Here is a 22,440-nt window from a genome sequence, read left to right on the forward strand (position 1 = left end):
AAACAATCAGAATCTGCTGGACACCACATGCTAAAGATGAGCTGAAATTAGGATCCAAGTACAAGCTATGCAATGACTTCCTTTAAAGGAGTGCATTGGAAAAGCATAACAAGCTTCTCTCCTGAAACAGTGATACAGGCAAGCTATCAACCTTGAACGAACACTGGCAGTAATAGACACACTGAGAAACTTGCAGCAGTACAGTGCAAACATCCTAAAGAGCAATACATTTCATGAGAAATTACTGCAAAACTGTTTCCAGTAGCAAATAAAACAGGAAACAAGAGACGATGCAGTTTCAAGGGCATATCATACCTTAGTTTTCAGTGTGGAAAGTAGAAGATTGACAGTGGAAACCTTGTCTTCCTTTATTTCAGAGCGAAGAATATCTGGAATGAAATCTAAAAAGACATTTCAAATGTTAAGTGAAAACGTGAAAGCTATTTTCATACTAAAATGCTTCAGGTAATTCAAATTCATTTCTCTTCAATGTCATATTTACCGTGCTGTTACATTTAAGGATGAATCAAAAGGCTGCAATCAGGGTTCAGGAGGATAACGTGTCTGTAACTAAAGTGATGAACAAGTAATGCTGGCAAACCTACCTTATTGTAGCTAATTTGTCAACTTGGTTATTAACACTTATTGCAACAGCATCTGTCAACTTCAAACGTATTCTGGGCCCCAGAGTGCTGTGCACTATTGACACTTGAGTAAATGCCTATCCTTTCCACTGAAGGAGTTACAGTTGTTTCACTGAGTGGTTCTCAAATGTTTGGAGGTTACATCTTCAACCACATGCCTCATCTTTTGGCTCACCTGTGCATCCCAAAGTTAGAAAACTTCAGCTGACAGAGGACTTCAGTATCTCACAGGGGAATGCAAGCCAGCTGTGCTGACTAGATGTGCACTGCCATTCCCCATTCTGAAAGACCTGAACAACTGTGAGCAATTAAAGGAAACCAGCAGCCCCAGGGTAGCATGAACACCAGAAGTAGATCATTATGGCCGGTTCTCACACCCTCATCCTAGAAGAAGTTAAATGCTGCCAGCTAGTGACTACTCTTTTTAGAGCATTTCTAGATCCTTTCTGAATTCTTTCATAGCTTTACCAAGAGTCATAATTCACAACTTGAGGAACATCAGCAATAGATTGCAAACCATCAAAGTCAACAGAAGTCTTACATTATCTTCAGCCCATAAGGGGTCAAATATTAATCAAGTGTCTGTAAGACTGGACTTCCTGGATCCTGTTTGACCCCCCTCTCAAAGAGACATGGGTGTAACACACTCCTGGACTGCACTCCCATGTGATGCCTCCATAAAGGATGCAAAGGACACTATACCAGTCTCCTGAATCTTTGATAAAAATCAGTCTAATGCAGTATGCAACAGTTGTCCCACATGAGGATAATAAGGTATGCACAGTCTTTAACACTTTAAAAAATATTTTTAACGCAACATATCCACTACTACTGTGTTATGAGCAAGGCTGAAGGCCATAAAGTTTTTTTTCTGCTTATTGAATCTATGGTCTCAAAGTTATATTACCTTTTTTACATCTGTGTTACCAAGGGCTTTCTATTTTTGCAGAGTTTTTGAAGACAGCAAACATTATTCTCAAGCAGAAGAGGCACTCATTAGAATACTGAAGAAGTTTAAAGCTTTTCAGGGATTAAGATTAAAAATATGTATTTTGTATCTTATTACTACAGTTTAAGGGCTTCATATTTTGAATTAGCTCATATTTATTAACACCTATAAAAGACCCTGCCAAAACAAACAAACAAACAAAAAACCACTAGCAATTGTGCTGTACCTTTTAGTTCCAGCAACTGTGTCAAGACTGCATTGTCACCAGCAATTAAAAACGAGAGAGCAAACTGAATATAGGCCATACGGACATCAGGTCTCCCCTGAAAAAAAACAAAAGGCACTGTTAGCATACCAACTGTACACAACTGCAAAATTAATATTGCAACAGTTTATTATCATTGTAAATACTACAAAAAGGTAAATTAAACAACTTCTATAAACATGTTGCATATAGCCATACACATTTTTCTATACAATACATCCACAACAGATTCATCTGAAAAACTTCTTGCATTAAGCAGACCACAGTCTGTTAAAGTTAACATCAAAAAGGCAGGTGTTTCAACATATGAGACAGGCTGTAAATGAAAAAGAAAACATTAACAGTAGCTTCATGCCAAACCCTTGTACACACATCGCTGAACATCCTCACTTTTGCACCACTTGGTACACTGGTGAATTCACAAAAACACTCAAGAATGGCAATGACAGTAGTGCTGCTGCAATTCCTTACTACACAGGCTTCCACAGCAGTGCCAGTCTTGGGAACTCCTGTCTCTTGTTGCCATTTTCGAGCTGTAGTGCATTACAAACATCCCTCAGCTATCACAGCTGCCCATGCAGCTACCCAGGTCATGCAACTAAGACTGCCAAAAAAAAAACAACTACTCTTAAAAAAGGGGCTAATATGTTATAAAACTACAAACACAGTGGAAGTAATGAAAGCTTTGACTAGAAAAGGATCATAGGATATGAACATGATTTATAACGTTTTGAAACTTATTGTGCAAAATTAAGCTATGTGTAAAAATATCTGAAAGAAAATACTAAGTTAAATGTAAGACAGAAGTGACTCATGAAAGGGTTGAAAGAAGAAGTAAAGAGAAAGAAATGAGATTTTGCTGTAAGCTTTGGGCCTGATACTTTTGTATTAAAAATTTACCTCTGATAGTCAGTTTTGACATAATAATTTCACTGAAAGCTGAGCAAGAGTATGATCTTCAGTCTGTTTCTAGAAACTTTTTCTTCTTGTACCTTACTTGCATATCTAATAAGCTTACAGTCAAATGACTACCTGCATCCAAACATTTTAATTTAAGGGGTGGAGGTACTCTTAAACCTCTGCAGTAAGGTCAATAACATGAAATCTGACATTCCCTAAATGGTTTACATATAAAGCAATCAAGTAGAAGGCAAAAAAAATAAACACACCCCTTTGTCCCCTAAACCACCTTTCACAGTCTCATTTTTGACCACAGGTGGCACAAACCCAACATAAATGTACACTTTTTTTCTGCAAGTCATCTTTAAAAACTAGAAACAATGTATCAGCATTTAAAATAATAGCAGATTTATTATGCATTTATATTTGGAATGAAATATAAATACTGTTGTTCTGAGACACTGGTTCAGATCAGCCCTGATTATTTTTAGCAAATGGAGAGGAAACAAGAAATAAAGTTCCTTTTGGGAAAAGCGGAGTGACTTTTTGTACTCACTCGTATATCCTCCTCAAGGATTTCCACAAAGAGATTGTTTAAATCTCCTGGGTATATTTTCAAATGCAATTACTCTGACTGCACTACTACTAGGCAAAGAACTCTCTCCATTTCTACAATTGCAGAACCTCCATTTATTTCAGTGGGACCAAACGCATTGGAAAAAAAAATGAGTTCTTCTCAAACACATCACTGAATAGTTTTCAGGAGTTTAAGATTCCTTTCACTCCATTTTAGACATTAAAAGGGCAGCCCACAAAAACTACACATTTATATTTCATCACAGTTTATTAGAACCAGACAAGGCACTTTGATGTTCTGCAGTAAATTCTACAAGGTGATGTAAAAACAAGGTTATCCTGAGGAGTTCTGCACCCTGACAAGATGAGAAAGACCAGCATGGGATGGAAAACAAAGCAGGCTATACCTCAAGAGTGCAGGCCAGCTCTCCCACTACCGCAAATACTCAGAAACATCCCCTGGGGATTTCTTATATAAGTGGATGGGAAGCTCTTACCCCATAGATCAGTTCTGCTGGCAATTAAAAACAATCAAGAAGCATTTCAGCCTGACACAGGACAAGAAGGAATAGGCAAGCTCTTGTAGACAAAAAAAGTAGAGAGACTTTGACAACAGTTTAGTTTCAAATATTTGGCAGAAGAAAACTGACGGCACCATGGTGTAGCATTGCATGGCACACAGCAGCTTAATTTACCTTCTTACATCTTTTTTTCAATAATCCAGGCAGATGCTTATTATTGAAATCAAAATGGCTATACACATCCCTTGCTGTATCTGGCCCCTGAGCCACCATTGCTGACAACAGGGTAAGGCACACGCGGCTCATCCTAAAACAAAAGGCAGAGGAAAACCCGCAGGTTATTTCCAGGATGACAGTTACACAAGCAACTGAATTGATAGATCAAAATCCAAAGCAATACCTTTTTCCTGTAAAAGAAATTATCCCATTTCAGCTCCAATACCCACCCCAGGCCTTTGGGAGCTTCAGGCATGAAGTAGTTCTGAGTCAGTGCCAACACAAGCAATCCAGATAGCTGTTAGGAAAGCATCCCCAGTCAAGCAAAGCTCTTGCTGCACTTGATGGGAGCTTTAGTTGAATAAGTAACCAACCACTTTAATGACCATCACAATACAGATTTAGGCCAAACACAAATTATTCCGCTATTCACAAAGGACTTAGATTTTCTTTGTGAATAGCCTATTTCTACAAGCTTATGTCTTGCACAGAGTCCCCACTCCTGCAAATGTTTCTCTACTGCCACAAGCAGGTCCACAGGAGTTACAGCTGGTGCTGAAGTTAAGGACACACACAGTACAGGCCAAACTAAGACTGATTTTTTTTGTATTTTAGCTGAATGACAGACGTTTTCTTCAGTTGAAGTATGCAGCATGACCCTACCATAAACTAAATCCCAAGATCTACACTCAGTTTTGACTCCTGCTTACTGACCACTGGGAAAATATGCCTGAGAAAACAGAATGGAAGTTAAAATGACAAAAAACATTATTTTAGGCAGTGATAATGGCAACCAGGAAGGAGGGGAGAGGAAAGAAGGGAATGTCTATTTATAGTCTTCCCAAAAATTACACTGTAATGAGAGGGTGGATATTCATGTTATAAAGTAGGATAAAAGGAAGAAAGCGCCAAAATTTAAGAACTCCTAAATAAATGGGAGTTTGCCATTTATTTCAATAGGAACATGACAGGGCCATTGGCTACAAGTCAGCAGACCTCCATCATCTGGACAGCCACTACCATTATGGGGTTTGGAATCTGTCCATCATGTTTCATTCATGGACAATCTGTAAGAAAGCTGTATGATTAAAGCAGAGATCCCATCTAGATATACCACCACAATAAAATCCTTTTGCACGCCAAAGAGGTAGCACAGAAAAGGCAGAGCATATACCATCAGAAATCTGCAGCCTCCTCCATGCAGGTTCTAGAAGCATTTCTCCAAAAGCTATAACGAAGCACAGATCTTGCATAGCTCCAAAATCGACTTTACAATATACCTAATCACTCATCTTTGGGATTCTATGTACAGTTAAAATGTTTGTTGCAGTAAGATCAACTGAGTGGTGCTGGAAGCACAGTTGTGTCCATGAACTGAAAAGCATAAAATTCTGACCTGTCCAAAGACTGAAAGACAAGCTATGCAGTCTCTATTATTTTCTCTCCCATCCCCTTCCTTCCAGATTTGTATTAAAATTTCTCTGGCACCTGGAGCTTCTCTCACCCTGTCCATAGAGCATGAGAAATAGTTGTGCAGACTGGATTAGATAACACATGAGTGCTTGAAATAGGCCTAAAATGGCCTTAGATTTAAGAGACAGGAAATGTTACAGAGGAAACAACAACAAAAAATAATCTATTCTAGAAATGGAAATCTGACTACAAAAAATACAGTGAAATCAAGCACTCACTCAAGAGCAGCTTTTTTGCCATCATGAGACAGATTGCTCAGACTCTGTCAACTACAAGAAAGCCCGCTCTTCCCTGTTCCATGCAGTACATTTCACTTCACAAACCAACTAGCATTAAAATAATAGGACTCAAGATACCATCCACCTTACCTCCCACTGGGACAGGCATAACCAACAAAAACTAACAGCCTCAGGAAAGTATCATATAGCATTAGATTGCGTATTATATCAGAGCTTCCACCTTGCAAAGGCTTCCAAGTGCAATTATTTTAAGAAATGTGGAACAGTATCACTACATAAAGGTGGATAACTAGCAAAACGTCAAGCTGAATTTTGCAACATGTTATACAAATGTGCAAGACCCAGACAGCTCCTCAGGATCAATTCAGAGCAACTGACAGAGATTCTCTGCAACAGTACAAAGAAAACTTACCTGTGATTTTCAGAATATAAAGCAGCATAGACCAATCTCATGTAGGAATGAATCAACTTTTTGACTATGTTCATTCCCACAACAGAAAAATGGGAGAGGTCACTGGCTGTCCTCAGTAAAATGGCCTCTAATGCTTGAAAGATTAATATCATCTGTAAGACATAGGAATATGTTAATATCTGCCAATAGCAGACACAGTTTGAAATTATTAGTGGAGCAAGCAGTAATAAACACCATTTAAAAAAGAGTAACCCCATCACAAGAGGAAAGCTTCCACATATTAAATCAAAGTTAACTTCTGAATTCTCTTCCAAATTAACACTTCCTTTTCTATCGGATTAGTTCTGAGAGTCCAAATTTTCAAGGAAGCCCCTATACAGATACTATATGAAAGACCAGAGAACCACAGGAGGCCAGTCAACTCCTCATTTTTTTTTTCAGTTGCTAAACTCATGAAATTCAGTAGTATAACAGGACAAGTTCCACTGAAAGCCCAAGACGACATGCTGACTAAAGGCCTGGACAAATAAATTTAATGTAAAAAAGGGTTCCTCCTCACATGGGAATTGAGACCTATATGCATGACTTGTCTGCATATGCACAACAGCTTCTGGGGGTGCAAACACAGACTGCAGCACAATTCTCAGTGCAGGCTGACAGATCTCAAAGGCCTTTTTCAAGCTGGAGGCCAAGGCCTAGGGCTAATGAATCGATGCTTTATGACACAACCGCTAGCACGTGCATAATGAAACATGTTGAAGAAAACCATCTGAGCTGCTCCAGTCTTGCAATTAACTCCTAGATGAGTGCAGAGTCCACACAGCACTGGGACTGTATTCATTACAAGTATTAGTCTCTATTAGTTAAAGGATCTTGAAGAAAGCACATCACTGAACATGACACAGGTTGTCATAACAGACAAAAATGATCATTTAACACAAAGACCGACAAGTGGAGGTTGAAAAGAACACCATCCAATTTTATGTTATAAGCAGATTTAAGCTAATAATGCCACAGTATTCACAGTGGAAAAACATTTTTAAATTCTTTAGTTCGTTCATCATATTCTGATGAGGAAAAACTGTGTCCAGCTCAGATAAGAAAAGTGGGGTCAACTTTACCAGTGGCTTCCTAGAAATACAGATGTATCAGGGAGGTGTCTAGTTATATAAAAACAATTACTTCCACTGGACTATTTTTCTGTTTGCCTAACTGTATCTGTTGACCTCCTTACTTTTGAAATGGCCTTCTGATAACATTTAAAGAACCTTTAACAGCTTGATTTTGGCAGGACTTCCAGTTGTGTGCATCATTAAATCCAGAAACATCTTTGCACTGAAAAGGACATTATTTCCCACTTGATCGGTGCTTCTGCCACTACGACTTCAAGGAAAACAAACAAACAAATGCAAACAACACACACAGCAAAACCCATCCCAAATTATCAGTTATTTATGCTGCAAAGCATTTCTTCAGTGGTTCCTCTCCCAGCCTCAATGCATGGTGCCAGTCATTAAACTACAGGGTGTTTCAGAAAGATGGACCCAACATGTTACAATTACACAAAAATTAACGAACCGTTTAATGAGCTATCAAGCTTTAGTAACCTTTTTACAAATGCTCTACGTTCCCTCCGCTAGTTGAACAGACTGTCAAGAGTTTCGCAGTTGTGGAGATATAGCGATTCCAAATTGGGTGAATCTTTTTGAAACGCCCTGTATAGCACGTCTGACTTACTTCACTTTCAGGTTTCCTCTCCCCGTCCAGAAGTTTGAAGATCTCAGCACACTCCATGGAAATTTTTACGTATCCCTCCACGACATCATATATCTCAGGCGACGGCAGCGTCTTCGCAACGGAGACGAAGGTCTCTAGACCTGCGAGGCCGGAGTGTCACCCGAGAGCCACCGCCTCACGTGTCACACGCTACGAGCCGCCCCCCCCCCCGGGCTCGGGGCCCAGAGAAGCAGCAGGTACCAACGGGACAGCAATAGCCATCATCATCATCATCATCATCATCATCACCCCCACGCCGTCCCCGAGCTCCCCGGGGAGCCGCTCCAGCCCCCGCCGCGCCGACGGAGCACGCCTTTACCTCACCGCATTCCCCAGGTCTCTCACCCTTCCCGGCGGTGGTGGGATCCCGCAGCAGCGCCTTGAAGCGGGCACCGTTGAACTCCTCCTCCTTCTCCTTCTCCTTCTCCTCCTCCTCACGGCAGGCTCGCTTGGCCGCCGGCGGGCCGGCCGCGGGCACGCCGCGCCGCTTCACCGCCATGCCGCTGCCACTGTCCCCGCCCCGCAAAGGCCGCCCCGGAAGCGGCTGTGGCGGCGGCGCCGCGCCCCGGCAGGAAGCAGCGGCAGCAGCCGCCTCCTCCCCGGGGCCGGACCGGGGGAGTTGTGGGGCCGTATCTCTGCCGCTCTGAGGAGCTGAGGGCCGGCTGCAGCGTATAGTTCCCCCGCTGAATCTCTTATTTTATATATTTTTTTAAATTTTATATTTAGTAGTAGTATTTTGTTACTTTACGAAACGTTTTTTAGCTCAGTCCACAAGTTTCTTCCTTTGCTTTCGATTCTCTCCTATACTTAGGAGCAGGGAGAGGTGGGGAGTGAATGAGTGGCTATCATGGTTTTGATTGCTAGCTGTGGTTAAACCGTGACGGGGGTTTTGCTCAACCAAAGAGCTCCTAAGTGTACTCTGGAATGTGGAGTCACTACTGGCAATGAGTTGCACATATCTCAAGGCACAGGTCAGCATGGCATCTGGCAAAGCAATTCCTCTCAAGACAGTCAAAGATACTTTACTCAGAAAAAGCATTACTGAGCAAAACAGGCAGGTAAATGCATACATCTGCCCCAAAGGAACAAAGAAAATACATGAGAGTTCAAAACCTCTATGCTGCTCCTTCCTTCTCAATCGGTTTTGAACCTCACAAACTTTATCATCATGCAACTGCAAAGGAGCATTGCACAGCAAGCTTTAGTTTCAAAGCATTCTGAAGGAACAGCTAATGTCCTCCTGCCTCTCCCGACATGATTGGCAGGTGATGCCGTGTGTATTCTTCAGGTGAGCATAGAGGATTGTAAAAGGTGATTGCCTGCATGAACTGGAGAAGAAATCCAAACTTCTAAAGTTCCTCTGCTGCAAGTTCAGCTGGCAGTCTGTGCCATGCAGAGGCAGCAGCCCCTGCCCATCCCGGGCCCATCTCTCTCCATGACATTTCCCAGCACTGCTGCTCCTCCCGCCTCTGCCCCAGCTGCCTTGTGGTTCGTACAGAGCCCCCTCGCCAGCAGCGCTCCCCTGTGGCCCCTGCGGCCTCCCCTTTGGAGCTTTCCGGGAGGAAAATGGCGCGTCAGAAAACACCACGGCTGCAGCATCCCCCTCCACTGGCACGGGCCTGGTGTTGTGCATGTAAGACTTGGCTGCTCGTTTCTGGTGATGGACCTGTCCCTGTCACACATTTCAGTTGACATTTCGTTGCCCAAAACTGCCCTGTGCCTACGGTTATTATTGCATGCCAGACAGCCACCCTTCCAGTGAGGCATTTGGTCCCCGGGGCGAAACGCAAAGGTGCTTTGTACGTGTGTGTGCATAAAGCATAAACTACACTTTGCGTCGGAGAACCACAAAATGGTTGGGGTTGGAAGAGACCTCTGGAGATCATCTAATCCAACCCACCTGCTAAAGCGGGTTCACCCAGAGCAGATTGCACAGGGATATGTCCAGGCAGGTTTTGAATGTCTCCAGAGAAGGAGACTCCACAACCTCTCTGGGCAGCCTGTTCCAGTGCTCTGGCACACTCGAAGTAAAGAAGCTTCTCCTCATATTTAGGTGGAACCTCCTGTGCTTCAGTCTGTGCCAGTTGCCACTCATCCTATTGTTGCGCACCACTGAAAGGAGTCTGGTCCCATCCTCTTGATGCCCACCCTTGAGATATTTATAAACATTGATGAGATCCCCTCTCAGCCTTCTCCAGGCTGAACAGATCCAGCTCTCTCAGTTTCTCCTCATAAGAAAGGTGCTCTAGGCCCCTAATCATCTTCGTAACTGCCGCTGTACTCCCTCCAGTAACTCCTTGTCCTTCTTAAACTGAGGAGCCCAGAATCACCTAGTCCAACCCACCTGCTAAAGTAGGCTCACCTAGAGCAGATCGCACAGCAGTGTGAGTATGCGTTTGGTTGTCAGCACAATCAGTATCCAAGTTGACAAAAAGCGTTAAAAATAGTTATCACAATTTTTCTTTCCTGCCACTTTGGGATGCTTTGATCACCTCATTTGAAGTGCATCCACATGGTCCTCACTGGTACTGCTGAGGGGTGAAAGCTTCTGTGGTAGGAAGACTTCAAAAGCAGACCTCCAGCACCCTGCAACAGTCTCTCATCCATCGGTGCTCCCAAAGCCAAGCAGGTTTTTGTCTCCACAGACATCACAGTTTCACAGTCCCGTGCAGTCCTGAACCAAGGAGACAGAGATTTTGGCGTGGAAGGGGATAGCATGGAGTAGCAGAGAGAGGAGAGAAGTTCTTGAGATACTAGGGGAAAAGTAAAATGGTTGTTAGTTTGCAAAAACAATAGTCATAAACTGATTTCCAGTTAAGGGTCTGTGTTTACATTTTAAAATCTATCTAGTTAAAACACCTTATATAAACACTAAAAATTACAAACAAATAATGAGATACTATACAAGGGTACAGGTTGCCTGTCAGCCTGTGAAACACATTACTCAAGGTGGCCAAATATATTGTTCTCTAGACTTAAATTGAAACCAGAGGTTTTGCTTTCAGCAAGAGTTATTCGAGGAGAACCAGAGTGATAAGGAGGAATGGAAAAAGTCTTGTTCTGATAAACTGATATGAAATGTCAATAGTTGAAACACTAGCAGTAGATAAAGGAGATTGTTATGTCAGTACGAGAAAATGAAAATCAGGTTAGAGATCTATCAAAAACAGATTCTTATTCTTATTTACAAGTAATAAATAAATGTGCTATTAATGGTTTTATGTTTTTCCTGACATGAGTTTTTGTTATAACTGTTTTTTTAACAAAATCCTGTTTAAAGAAGTGATCCAGAAGAAGGCAACATTAACAGCCGTTCTAGGATTTAGGATGAATAAATGCTTTAATGTTGATGGAACATGCTATGATGTTTTGAGAACAGATGGTGGGTAAAATAAAAGAAGGTGAAGTTAGAATGCAGAAAAGGGTAAAATAAAAGGAGTACCTGAGACAGAAAGGAAATATGAAAATATTAATTGCTAGATACTAGGTACAAGGGCTTTTTTAAAGTACCGTAGAAAAACAAGGCTAAAAAGCATCTTAATGCTGCTGGTTACATCATACTCCAGACTCTACTACTGCTTTATGATATTTTCAGAAATACTTAAATATAACTCAGTAGATTTCAACTATTTTTCTGCTTGTTTTGATAGCAGTTTCATTTGGAATTCACCATAGTATAGCAAATTCTATGTGAAGGCACAATTCAATTCTCCCATTAAATTCTGTTCAGTTCTTCCATAAAACATTACTGGTAGGTTGTTCTGGATAATGGGAATCCTTTATTTCAACCTTAAAGTTTTCCAGAAGTTGGGCGGCACATAATATGGAAAGTAAATATCATTCTCAAGAGAGAGTTGTTTTAGTTTTGAGGTAATGAAAATGAAGGCTAGAGCTAGTAGACCTGAGAAAATATGTATTTAGCACAGCTTTTAAAAAGCTTAAAGCACCCATACTGATATCTTCTGGGTAAAAGTCATAGTTATCAGAGTTACAAGCCCAATCACTATCATCACACCATATTTCATAGAATATCTAGTACAAAAATATTACTGCAAAGTGCTATTGAAAATTATTTTAATTTCAACTTTAAATTAAATTATTATCTCCTCTTGCTGCCTGAGTAGTTGTCATAGGCTTTAACAGGGATGGTGAGGAAGACTGTTAATTTCACTTCAAACCAGATTATTTCCATGTTCTTGCTGTAGTGTACTTTGAATCCTGTGTCCTTTTCTTTCTCTGTTATATCTAGGACAGTTTTTCTCCCGCAAGCCTGTGTTTTGGCCAGCTCCATTCATGGAGGCACAATCGAAGAATGAGAGATCAAGATTAAAGTTCATCTGCTCTGTTGTGCCTACATGTTCAACAGATGTAAGCAGTGAATGAGTTAAGAATTAATCTCTAAGATGCCCGGTTTTCAGTAAATTGAAAGATAGTTCTGTGATTCTTGCCAGATGAACATATAATAATTTCCAAGATACACATTAGCCCTTTTGGCATTTGCTAGTCTGAAAAATAATTCTCAGTCCTTCTCATGAAATTTAGCTCTTGCCCTCCTTCAAAAAACAGTTCCAGACACAAAAGTAATCAAGCCAAGTGACCCTTTCCTGCACCAGCCATCATCTGACCTCTGAAGCCTCTGCTAGCTTGAACCATATTTAGAGTAACAAGTCCCAGCCCTGCAGTCCTGCCTAATTTGTCTCCTAAATTTGACCGTTATCCCTAGCTCTAAGATCTTCACTCATGCAATCCTGAAGACAAAATCTGTTTTGGCAGATTAGGCCAGTCCTTACACAATACCTTAATCAAGGTCTGTTTTCTGGTTTCAGCCACAAACTCTCCGGTCTTCCTCACACAGCCCCTATCTCTGGCTGTTAGCTGCAGCTCAGCAACACTGGCTGTGCCAGCCCTCAAGCTTAAGTCTGTCGATACAAACTTGTATAATTTCCTAACCATACCCTGGTGACCCTTGCTAAGCTCAGTCTGATCTCCTGGCCTGCAACCTCACGCTACAGTTGCATGACTATCCCTATGAGTAGGGCCACTCACAGACCCATACCTAAACTGAGCTATACATCTGATTCTAATCCCGGCTCAGACTTTACCTTTAAAACCACTGATGTTTGGTTTAGCAGAGCCCCTGGCAGTTACAGTACCACTGCACCACTAGTGCTCTTAGTGGTGGTACCACTTGGTGGCCATATATGATCTGTGATCTGCTCCACACTAACTTTGGGCCACAGCATGTAAGAAATGCAGTAGTTTCTTATAATGAATTTTTCGTTTGATGTTTAAGTTAATTATAGAAAGCATTCAGAGGGACTGAATATAATAAAAAATCACATCTTTGTTCTTTCATGGTTTACAGAATAGAAAAGTTTCCTTCAGCTTTTACCAAAATTTCAAGTTCCTGTGTGACATACATCTGTTCATCAGATCTTTCCACTTTCCAGCCTTTGACACCTGAGACATGGGATCACAGAGGGAGAAAGGGTGGATGCTGCCAAGAGACGGACTAAGAGTCAGGACCACTTCTTCAACACAGCCTCACAAGAACGGAATATTCCCAACACAGCCCAGCACTATCACTTCTTCCTCATCACATGTCCTGTGCCCCATACTGCCACCACCCTCGCTCTGAGCAGCCCAGGACCAGCTCACACACTTGAAGAAATGGACATCGCAAAGCTTGAATTCCAGAAATTTAGAAACAAGAGGTCTGGGTGATGCACAGGAATGGTATACGGACTCAGGAACTGGGTGGGTGGGCTGGGCTGAGGCAAGAACTCCAGTGAAACTGCCCTGCAATGCTGATCCCTCTCTGATGTAAGTAGTTCAGCAATTTAGTAAAACCACAGCTTTTTTTTGTTCTGCATCATGAAAAATAAAATCACTCCTCCTCCTCCTCCAGCCTCTTAGTTACTTCAGCTGGAGCAGCACTTCTCTGAATAGCTCAAGGAGTGCATTTAAAAACCTGACTAATGACAGTTTATCTTCCCTACCATTACACCAGAGCCTTATTGATATCAAAGGACCCAACTCGCCTGTGGCGTCAGCAGTATTAACATGCATTAGCACCAGGGTTTTGAGCCAGAGCGTGGTATGAGTCGGGAATCAGGCTGCTTGCCCAGATGCTGAAGATGGGTGGAAAGATGAGAAAAGAAAGGAAGAGGACAGAAGAGCAGGAAGGTCAGTGAGCAGGCTGGGAAGAGCTAAAGGAGGTATGAACTGACAGCAGCTATAGGTATTTGCTTGCAATAAACCGAATAAACCCTTAAATTCAACATACAGACCCTTTGGCACTATGGGATAGTTACATCCAGAGGCAGAAAAAGAGTATCTTCTATGCATACTAAAATCCTTCCTACCTTCTATATACAGAATAATCTTCAATAATCATCAGGCTTGAGTTAGTTTAACGTAGTCATTAAACACCTCTTCAGAATTTACCATGGAACTCCTATGGCCCGTAAAGGAAAAGCAAGCATTTAGAAACAATGCAATATTAGTTTCAAATTTTGTTATTTGCTCCTAATCTTGGGGTGCTCAGATTGAATTAGTGTGAGGCTGGATCTCGAAACTATTCACTCTCATTGATCAGATATTGACACAGGCTCCTCTTTTTTCTGGAACTACTGGGTTTGCATGCCTAACCTGAGAGACCCTGAGGACTGATTTTCCAAGGCTTTTGGAAAACCCACCACTTTTTCAGTGCTTTGACATTGATTCTGTGGCTTTAAAAAGCTGCTGTCTTGAATTTCAAGTACGCAAAATCATTAGGCATTTTGGAAAATCTGATCCTAAATACATACTTAAGAAGAAAGAGTAAGTAACTTTCACAAGTAAACAGGCTGATTTCCAAGACTGTGGTCCACCCAGAAGCTCTGTCCTAATGTCCTTCCTAAACTGAGAGGTAAGACACATGATCTTTTCTAGTCCATCTTGGAAGATTCATGTCAGGAAGTGACCTGGGATGACTTATATGCTTTAAGAGGGCAAGAAGCCAGGACCTTTTTTCTCAGTGCCTTTGTTCTTCTTCCACCTTAGGTCTTTTTTTTTTTCCTCTTGTTTGCGGCACTAAGCTCTGTAAAATGGGGCATGCCTCTGTCGTGAAGGGGATGATTTAGGGTTCTTCTTGCTGCAGAACACTGTTTAGATTTCTTAAATCTGCTGTGTGCATCCACCACAGGCTCTTACTTCATGTCTATACAAGTGCCCAGGTGAACTGCTAGAAGAAATAATCTGTATACAGGACAGGTACCAGTAAGACTGGTAAGAGCAACACGACTGGTGAAGGGACTTGAACACAAGACCTATGGGGAGAGGCTGAGGGAGCTGGAGTTGTTTAGTCTGGAGAAGAGGAGGCTTAGAGGTGACCTCATCACTCTCTATAACTACCTGAAGGGAAGTTATAGCCAGGTGGGGATTGGTCTCTTCTCCAAGGCAGTTAGCAATAGGACAAGGGGGCATGGGCTTAAACTTTGCCAGGGGAAATTTAGGCTGGATATTAGAAAGAAATTCTTTCCAGAGAGAGTGGTCAGGCATTGGAATGGCCTGCCCAGGGAGGTGGTGGACTCACCATCCCTGGAGGTTTTTAAACTGAGATTGGACATGGCACTTAATGCCATGATCTAGTAAATGGACTGGAGTTGGACCAAGGGTTGGACTTGATGATCTCTGAGGTCTTTTCCAACCCAGTCGATTCTGTGATTCAGGAACGTGAGGAGCGGTGGCCTTTGCTGTGTGTGGGGAGGATGCTGGAATGAGATTTCATTCAGATGGGATGAAACACAAGGAGATTGGTTTCACAAACTTGATGTGTTCCATCTTACTTCTTTTTTGTGAAGTGGTCAGGGTCTGTATGGCGTTATGATTAGTTCAGCCAAGAGCTGACTATGCAGGAAGCAGCTTATGACCACAAAACTCAAAACTTGTAAGCTAATTTTGCTTTCTCTGAAGTGAGTCAAAAACCAGTAGAAAATAGGAGATATTTCCCCTCCTTCTAAACCTGCTGGGTGAAGTACTGTGCTCTGTATTCATTCAAACTTCTACTGAGATGTCTGAGAATGTTTCCTAACTATGGCTTGCAGAATTGCTCCTCTCAAGTTCAAATTATTGCACACTTGAAGATCTTGTTAGAACTTAAAATCTGTAGCACTCTGTGAGAACTTACAGCATCCAAATCACATTTAGAATTGAAAAAATACAAGAGGCTTCTCTACCACTATTTTCATTCTTGTATCCATAGAAATAGAGGTCGAATCAGGAAAAATGTGCTATGTTATTTTAAATAATCACCATATAGTGATTACTGTAAAGCATGTGCTTTGTTTTAACTGGTCTGGCACTCATTTCCATAGAAACAGAGAAAGGATAGCAGCCTGCTTGTTTGAACTGTTGTGTAGATTTCATCTGTGTCACAATGCAGGAATATAAAGCATTTTAAAATGTGGGAAAAGCCTGGGGTTTTCTACTTAGATTTTTTTTTTTTACCCTCAAAAGCCAAAGAGAACACTAGTGAACTTCTTGGAAACTTTATTCTGGGATGAGAAAATAAAAATGACACATAAATTTATGGGAGAGAAAAGAGTAAGAAAAAGCAGTAGGAGGTATAGTGGGTAGATGTGTATATATATAGGTATGTGAAAAAGTATTTCTGAGATTGTCTATTTCTGATAATTTTTGTTAGGGTGCTATAGATCTGGTGTTTTGTTTGGTTTTTTTAATAAATAGAAAATTTTAAGCTATCTAACTCAACTGTCTTCTATTATTTTACATTGTTCATTTTCTAACTGACAGCACCAATTTTATTAGAATTTCCACACACTAAGCCATGATACAAGTTTCAAATTAGCAATTTGGCTAAAGGTCAGAGAAAAATGAATAATATGGGGAAAAAAGAACTGAAGAGCTCAGATTTTGGCTTTGCTCCTGAAAAGCTTCCATGCCACAACAGAGTTCCTGCATTTTTGACACTGTGAAATGATTTCTTTTGTCCCCAAGTTGAAAAGAAACTGTTTGAAGCAGACATGATATCTAGCCTGCATTTGAACTTATAGGCTTTCATTTTTTTGGGGGGGGGAAAAATGAATCTCATTCGTGTTACTTATAAGGAAAGGCCAAGGCTGAGAGATTCTGGAATTTTACATGCTGAACATGTCTGGATTAGTTAAGTTGTCTTCCAACGACTGAACGTTGCCAGCTGGTAGAAGCTATTTTCAAGGCTATGGCAAAGAAACACATTCTGTACATCAGGATAAATAATGCTTTCTCCCTTCCTACCTTTGTGGTTTACAGTGCTGAGGACGGCAGGGATTACCAAAAACACTACAGATTTTAGATTAATGTTGAATAGCAAAGTAGCCCACATCGGGGGGGGGGGTGGGTGGGGAATGGCAGTGCCATTTTACTGAAAACTTGTCTTCAATTCCTGTTGGCTCCAATGTTCGGAAGTTGCACCACTCCACAGGGAGGCTTCCCTAAAAGGCAGGTCTCTACATACAGGAGCACCCAGCAGCCTCTTGTGTTGTTAAGTCAACCCTCACTGCTTCACCTCCCTGGAGGTTACCTACAACATTTTGAACCTCTCCAAGTTTAGTCATTGCACTTGAAGACTGCCTTTGCCTTTGGGTTATACCTGCACAGTGCCAAAAACATACCAGGCTCATTCCTGCACTACTGGGATGTGTTTTTCCTTACAGCATCACGGGGCTAGAAAAAGCCATTGTTGTCTCACTGGAAAGAAAAGATTCACAAGTTCTCATCAGGCAAACAGCCACACAGGATCTTCCAATTCAAAGACTTTCAAGCACGAGTACAGGATATTTCTCAGTGATTTTTGACATTTTATATGTTCTTCTGCATTGTTTGTGCACTTGTCACAGATCCATTGTCTACTCAGAGTCACATACAACAGTTGCCATTGTTGACATCTATGCTCCAGGAATTAAGGAGCAATTCACAGAGAAGGAGGTGAAACACCTCCTGTTAGAGCTATAGCAGGTGGCCTGAATATGAGAACTGTCTCTGGGAACTGTACAGGGACTGAGGCTCTGGCATCCTGAAGCCATAGATTATCTGACTGCACTCACTTGAAGTTATTGTAGATATGTAGTTATGGTAGACATGGCAGGTATGGAGCTAGGGTAGACAAGTAAGTTCACCGTAGTCATCTAAACACCTTTCTAGAAGATCCAAGTGTGGTCCTCAAATGCTTCTTTTATGGATGGGTAAAAAACTATGCCACTTTTAACATTCCCCTGGCATTAATTTCTGCCTTTGGTGGAACTGATCTCTCAGATCAAGTGCAGGAAGTGTCGGATTAAATGACCAGGTATGGCAATATCAAGGGAAAAATTGAGAGGAGTAGGCAGGAGACTCCCACAAGTCTCCTTCCAGTACCACAGTTGGAAGGCAACTGGTTCAGTTCAGAGGCAAACACTGTCCTTACCTGAAGCAGCCAGAAGGAAGAGCTTCACACACCTGGCATGCTTGTTTGCAGTTGCAGATGCTTCAGAGCTATTCTATTTTATCCTGTTTTTTCGGCATCTTTGATCCCAGTTATCTGAATTCAGTAAAACTTGATGCAATGTCCCTGACCTCAGGCAGGTTCATGTTAAACCTGGTTTGCTCTTATCTGCCCAGGACTAAGGAAACATGGCTATAATATGTGTGTTACCCAGTTGTTGTTCTGTGTGTGAAGAGGGAGAGGGTGAGGAAAGAAAGTGGCTTCAAACTCAAACATGAAGTTCAAGCTGGTCAAAGTTCAGTGTAACCTCCAGAAAGAGGTGCCAAAGTTTGGAAATTCAAACCTGGACGGGATCCAACTTCAGTTGGAGCAGGAGGAGAGGAACGGATTTAACAGAATTAGTATGGTTCCGTCATCTCTCACCTATTCATGTTTTTTTTTCAGGAGAAAGATCAGTGTGAACATGTATGACAGGATGTAAACAACTTGATGTTCTTGCCTACCCACTTGAGTACATCCTCAGGGCAGAAGATGCTTTTATGTCCTGTTTCCAGTGTTGCTTCTAGGCTCTCTTTCCCAAGGGCAGCTCTTACAGGAACTAGGATTAGTGTCCTGATTTATTTCCTTTAGTCCGCTATACCTTAAAAGGAGAATCAAATTGTATTTGATGGTGGCTTAGCAGGTTGTAACGACAATTTGTTTGAACTTCCCACTGGCTTACTTTTCAGCCTTACAAAAGATTTCAGGGAACAACCTGAACTCTCTCAAAGTAACGTCAAGATGTTTTCTCACTTTGCAATGAAAGCTTTCAGCAAGCCTACACACTTCACACTCAGCTATGCTGAACTACACAAGTCTTAAAGCTAAGGGCTGCGATAAGGTGTTGTCAGGCAACAACATAAGGAAATGGAGAAAGGGAAAGTTTCTTTTGCAACATGGAAGAGTCAGGGCCATTTCTTAACACAGCTGTTTGCCCACTGGAATCTCCCATGTAGGGATCCTGCCAGGCATAGCTGCCAGCTGGGCTTTCCCCAGAGACCTGTGAGACAGCGTCTGAAGACAGGAGGCTGGGCTGGAGTGGTAGATTTGGCAGGGTCTGAAGAAGAAGGTCTGAAGGAGGGGAGGCAGGGAAATTGTGCTGCAGGGGACAGGGAGTGATGTGGAGCATCTTGCATCTCTATTGGGAATAATACAAGCAGGGAAAATATTGTTACATGAGTCAGGGCGTGTGTCTTAAGTTCGTGACAGCCCCCTAGCCATTGCCAAGCAGAATGAGGGGAGAAAAAATAAGACGAACACAAAGCCCTCTGCACAGGGTGTGAAGGCGAAACGACGCCCCTTAGCCAAGAGGGAGGTGCCGGGACCTCGAACTGCCCGGAGAGGGGTGGAGAGAGCCGGGGGAGGGCGGGCGAGGTGCAGCCGGGTCTGAGTCAGCCCGGCCCGCACGATGCGCGTTGAGGGCAGTGCCAGGCACGGCGCCGCCGAGGAGTCGCTTCCCTGCCCCACCGCCCCCACGGGCTCCCCCGCAGCGGCGGCGACGCGTCTCCCGGGATCCCACGCCGACCGGGACCCACTCGCGCCGCGGCGGGGGGTGGCTGCGCTGCGGCTTCGGCCAGGGCTGCTCCGCCCTCCTCCTCCTCCTGTGCCCCGTCGCCAGCGCTGTCCCGGGGCAGCCCGCGCTGCCCCGCGGCGGAGGGTGCCCGGCGGGCCGGGGGTGGCAGCGCCGTCAGCCGGGGCCAGCTCCATCATGTGAGGCGACGGGTTTGCCCCCCCGCCCCGGAGCTGCCCTCTCCCGCACCATGAGGGACGGGGATGCGGGGCAGTACCCACGCCGGAGACAGGTAGAGCCCGGGCGGCTCCTCCGCCTCCTCTCCTGCCTGATCCTCGTGTGCAGCGCGGAGGTGGCGGCACTCGCCGATTTCTCAGGTACGGGGCGGGCCGGCGGCGGCGAGGGGAGGGCCGGGACGTGGTGCCCGGGGCTGAGGGTCGCGGCGTTAGGGCTCGGGGCTCTGCCGCGGTGGCTGCGGGGATTGGCGGCGGCCGCCGAGGCAGGAGTAGGGCACCTGCGCCAGGGGTCAGGCGGCGCTGCCGGCTGCCTCCCCTCCGTGACGCCGCCGGAGCGGGAAGCGGCCGTCGCACCCCGGCACCTCCGGCCGGGCGCGGGTAGGAGGTGCCGGGGCCACCTGCCTCCTGCGCTCCCCGGCCGGCTGGCGGACCCCGCCCGAAATAGCTCGGGAAGCTGCGTATTGGACGGGCGAGCTCCAGGCACGGCGTGTCCCGGGGCCCGGACCCGGGCCTGGACCCAGGGGAGCAGGGGCGGATGATTCAGATGTGCCGGAGCCGCGGCACCGTGTGAAGGAGGGAGGAAGGAAGAGAGGGGTGAAGGGCTTCCAGAGGGGTCAGGTGGGAAGGGACGTGAGGACTCGGAGTGTCGGTTTCTTTTGAGCTGCGCGGTGGGAAAGCCACGCGTGAATCGGCCAGGGCCTGACGCGAAGTGCGTGGAAGTACCTGGAAATGTTCCCACTTTCTCCTGGAGACTTGGAGTCGGGCCCTGGGTGAGCCGTCCCTTACTCCGGTAGCAAACAAACGCTGCGCTTCTCTCTGCTGGGACAGCGTTTTGCCTGGTAGCGCTGGGATGGTGAGAGTCGCTTCGAAGCGAGCAGAGGGGCTAGTTGTCATTCCGTAATCACGTATGTGATCTCTGCAGGGGTGCTGTCTCATTGCAAAATGTTACGGCTGTAGAAATTGGAAAGATGTCCGTGTTTCCAGCAGAACAGAGAAGCATTTTTTCTTTTCTGATCGAGAAAACTGCACTCCTGTAACTTCCCTTGTGCTCCAGGACATCTCACTGCTGTTAGAAAATTATTTAGAAGAGCGGTTTCTCTCCTTTATGTATTTCACAATAAGCACAACATATTCTTGGCAGTTGCAAGCTTAAGGAACTGCCTCTAGGGCAAAAAACAAACCTTACCCTTAATGAAGAGAGGAGAACTTCCCAAAAGTCAGTTGAGTGCACCGGAACAGTGTTAGTATATAATTAATAGTCCAAAAGTGTTGTTATGCATATTAATATAGTTCATGTTAATACAGTTCAAAATGCTGTAGAAACTATTTTCTCAGCCATAGGAAAATACAGTTTATGATCTTATTATTGTGTCCAGCTCTGTAAGCCTGAACATTTCTAAATAAGCAACCACCAAATACAAAGACCAGAATTATATACTTGGATAAACTACCTTTCTCCTATTAGATTCTTTTCTACATGTAAAGGCTTTGAAATGCTTGCTATCTCATTCTTCGGTGTTTTTTTGACTTGGCTGCTGGCTTGTAGATGTTAGTTTTGGAATCACGTAGTAGTTCTCCACAAGAAAATAAAGTAAATGTTCAAATTTTCCCTTTCAAATAGCCGCTGAGTTAAAAAATATCCCTCCAGTTTATCTAGCAAAGTTCCTCTCACAAAAGTCTATTCACATTTCAAGTGAAGTTATTTAGATAAGGTTATCCAAGATACATTTCAGAAGTGCAGCTGTATTCAGTATTTCATTGTGTGGTAGAATGACCAAAGTAAAATCTCTGTCTCACCTCAGAGATCAGCATTAAAAATGTCATGTGGACAATTTAGTAAATAAGATGTAGAGAAGAAAATCAGATTGCAAAATTCTTGACAGACTGGGAAGTTTCCAAGCCTGAACAAATTATGCTCCCATTTTCTTTTTACTTTTAACGTGGAGATGTAATCCAGAATGACAGAAAAGTCCAAAGTGTTATGCCAGCCTTTTAAAAAAGGGTATTCAGAGCACATGGAGAAGTTTTTAGCTACTTCAGAAGTAGGTGCAGTGGGCCAGGAACTGTCAGAGGTAACAGGGCATCCTGCAGTGCCATCCCTGATCTAATACCTGTTGGAGAATTACAACAAGCTCCGTAACAGCGGCTTCAAGCTGAGCTTCTAAAAGTTGTTGAATTTCCTTCTTTGCACCCTCCCTCAGCAGGAACAGTGACTTGCT

General features: G+C 43.4%; 2 protein-coding genes across 3 annotated transcripts in view; one reads left to right on the forward strand and one right to left on the reverse strand.

Annotated features, from left to right (window-relative positions):
- URB1 (URB1 ribosome biogenesis homolog) overlaps positions 1-8,496 on the reverse strand; it is a 56,471-nt gene extending 47,975 nt beyond the window's left edge. Inside the window, exons 1-6 of the mRNA XM_065862559.2 lie at positions 8,317-8,496; positions 7,933-8,072; positions 6,196-6,347; positions 4,030-4,162; positions 1,820-1,916; positions 316-401 (exon numbers count right to left, since the gene is read on the reverse strand). Coding sequence (XP_065718631.1) covers positions 316-401; positions 1,820-1,916; positions 4,030-4,162; positions 6,196-6,347; positions 7,933-8,072; positions 8,317-8,470 — 762 coding nt within the window. The 5' untranslated portion in view covers positions 8,471-8,496. The remainder of the gene's footprint in view (positions 1-315; positions 402-1,819; positions 1,917-4,029; positions 4,163-6,195; positions 6,348-7,932; positions 8,073-8,316) is intronic.
- An 11,346-nt stretch (positions 8,497-19,842) lies between these two features.
- Positions 19,843-22,440, forward strand: part of EVA1C (eva-1 homolog C) — a 38,907-nt gene continuing 36,309 nt past the window's right edge. The window contains exon 1 of one of the 2 annotated variants that reach the window (XM_065862576.2): positions 19,843-20,362. In XM_065862576.2, the coding sequence (XP_065718648.1) occupies positions 20,236-20,362 (127 nt within the window). In that variant the 5' untranslated portion in view covers positions 19,843-20,235. The remainder of the gene's footprint in view (positions 20,363-22,440) is intronic. The other variant, XM_071810443.1, reaches the window with a different exon arrangement.

This window comes from Patagioenas fasciata, chromosome 1, assembly GCF_037038585.1.
Source record: "Patagioenas fasciata isolate bPatFas1 chromosome 1, bPatFas1.hap1, whole genome shotgun sequence".
Classification (NCBI taxonomy): Eukaryota; Metazoa; Chordata; class Aves; order Columbiformes; family Columbidae; genus Patagioenas; species Patagioenas fasciata.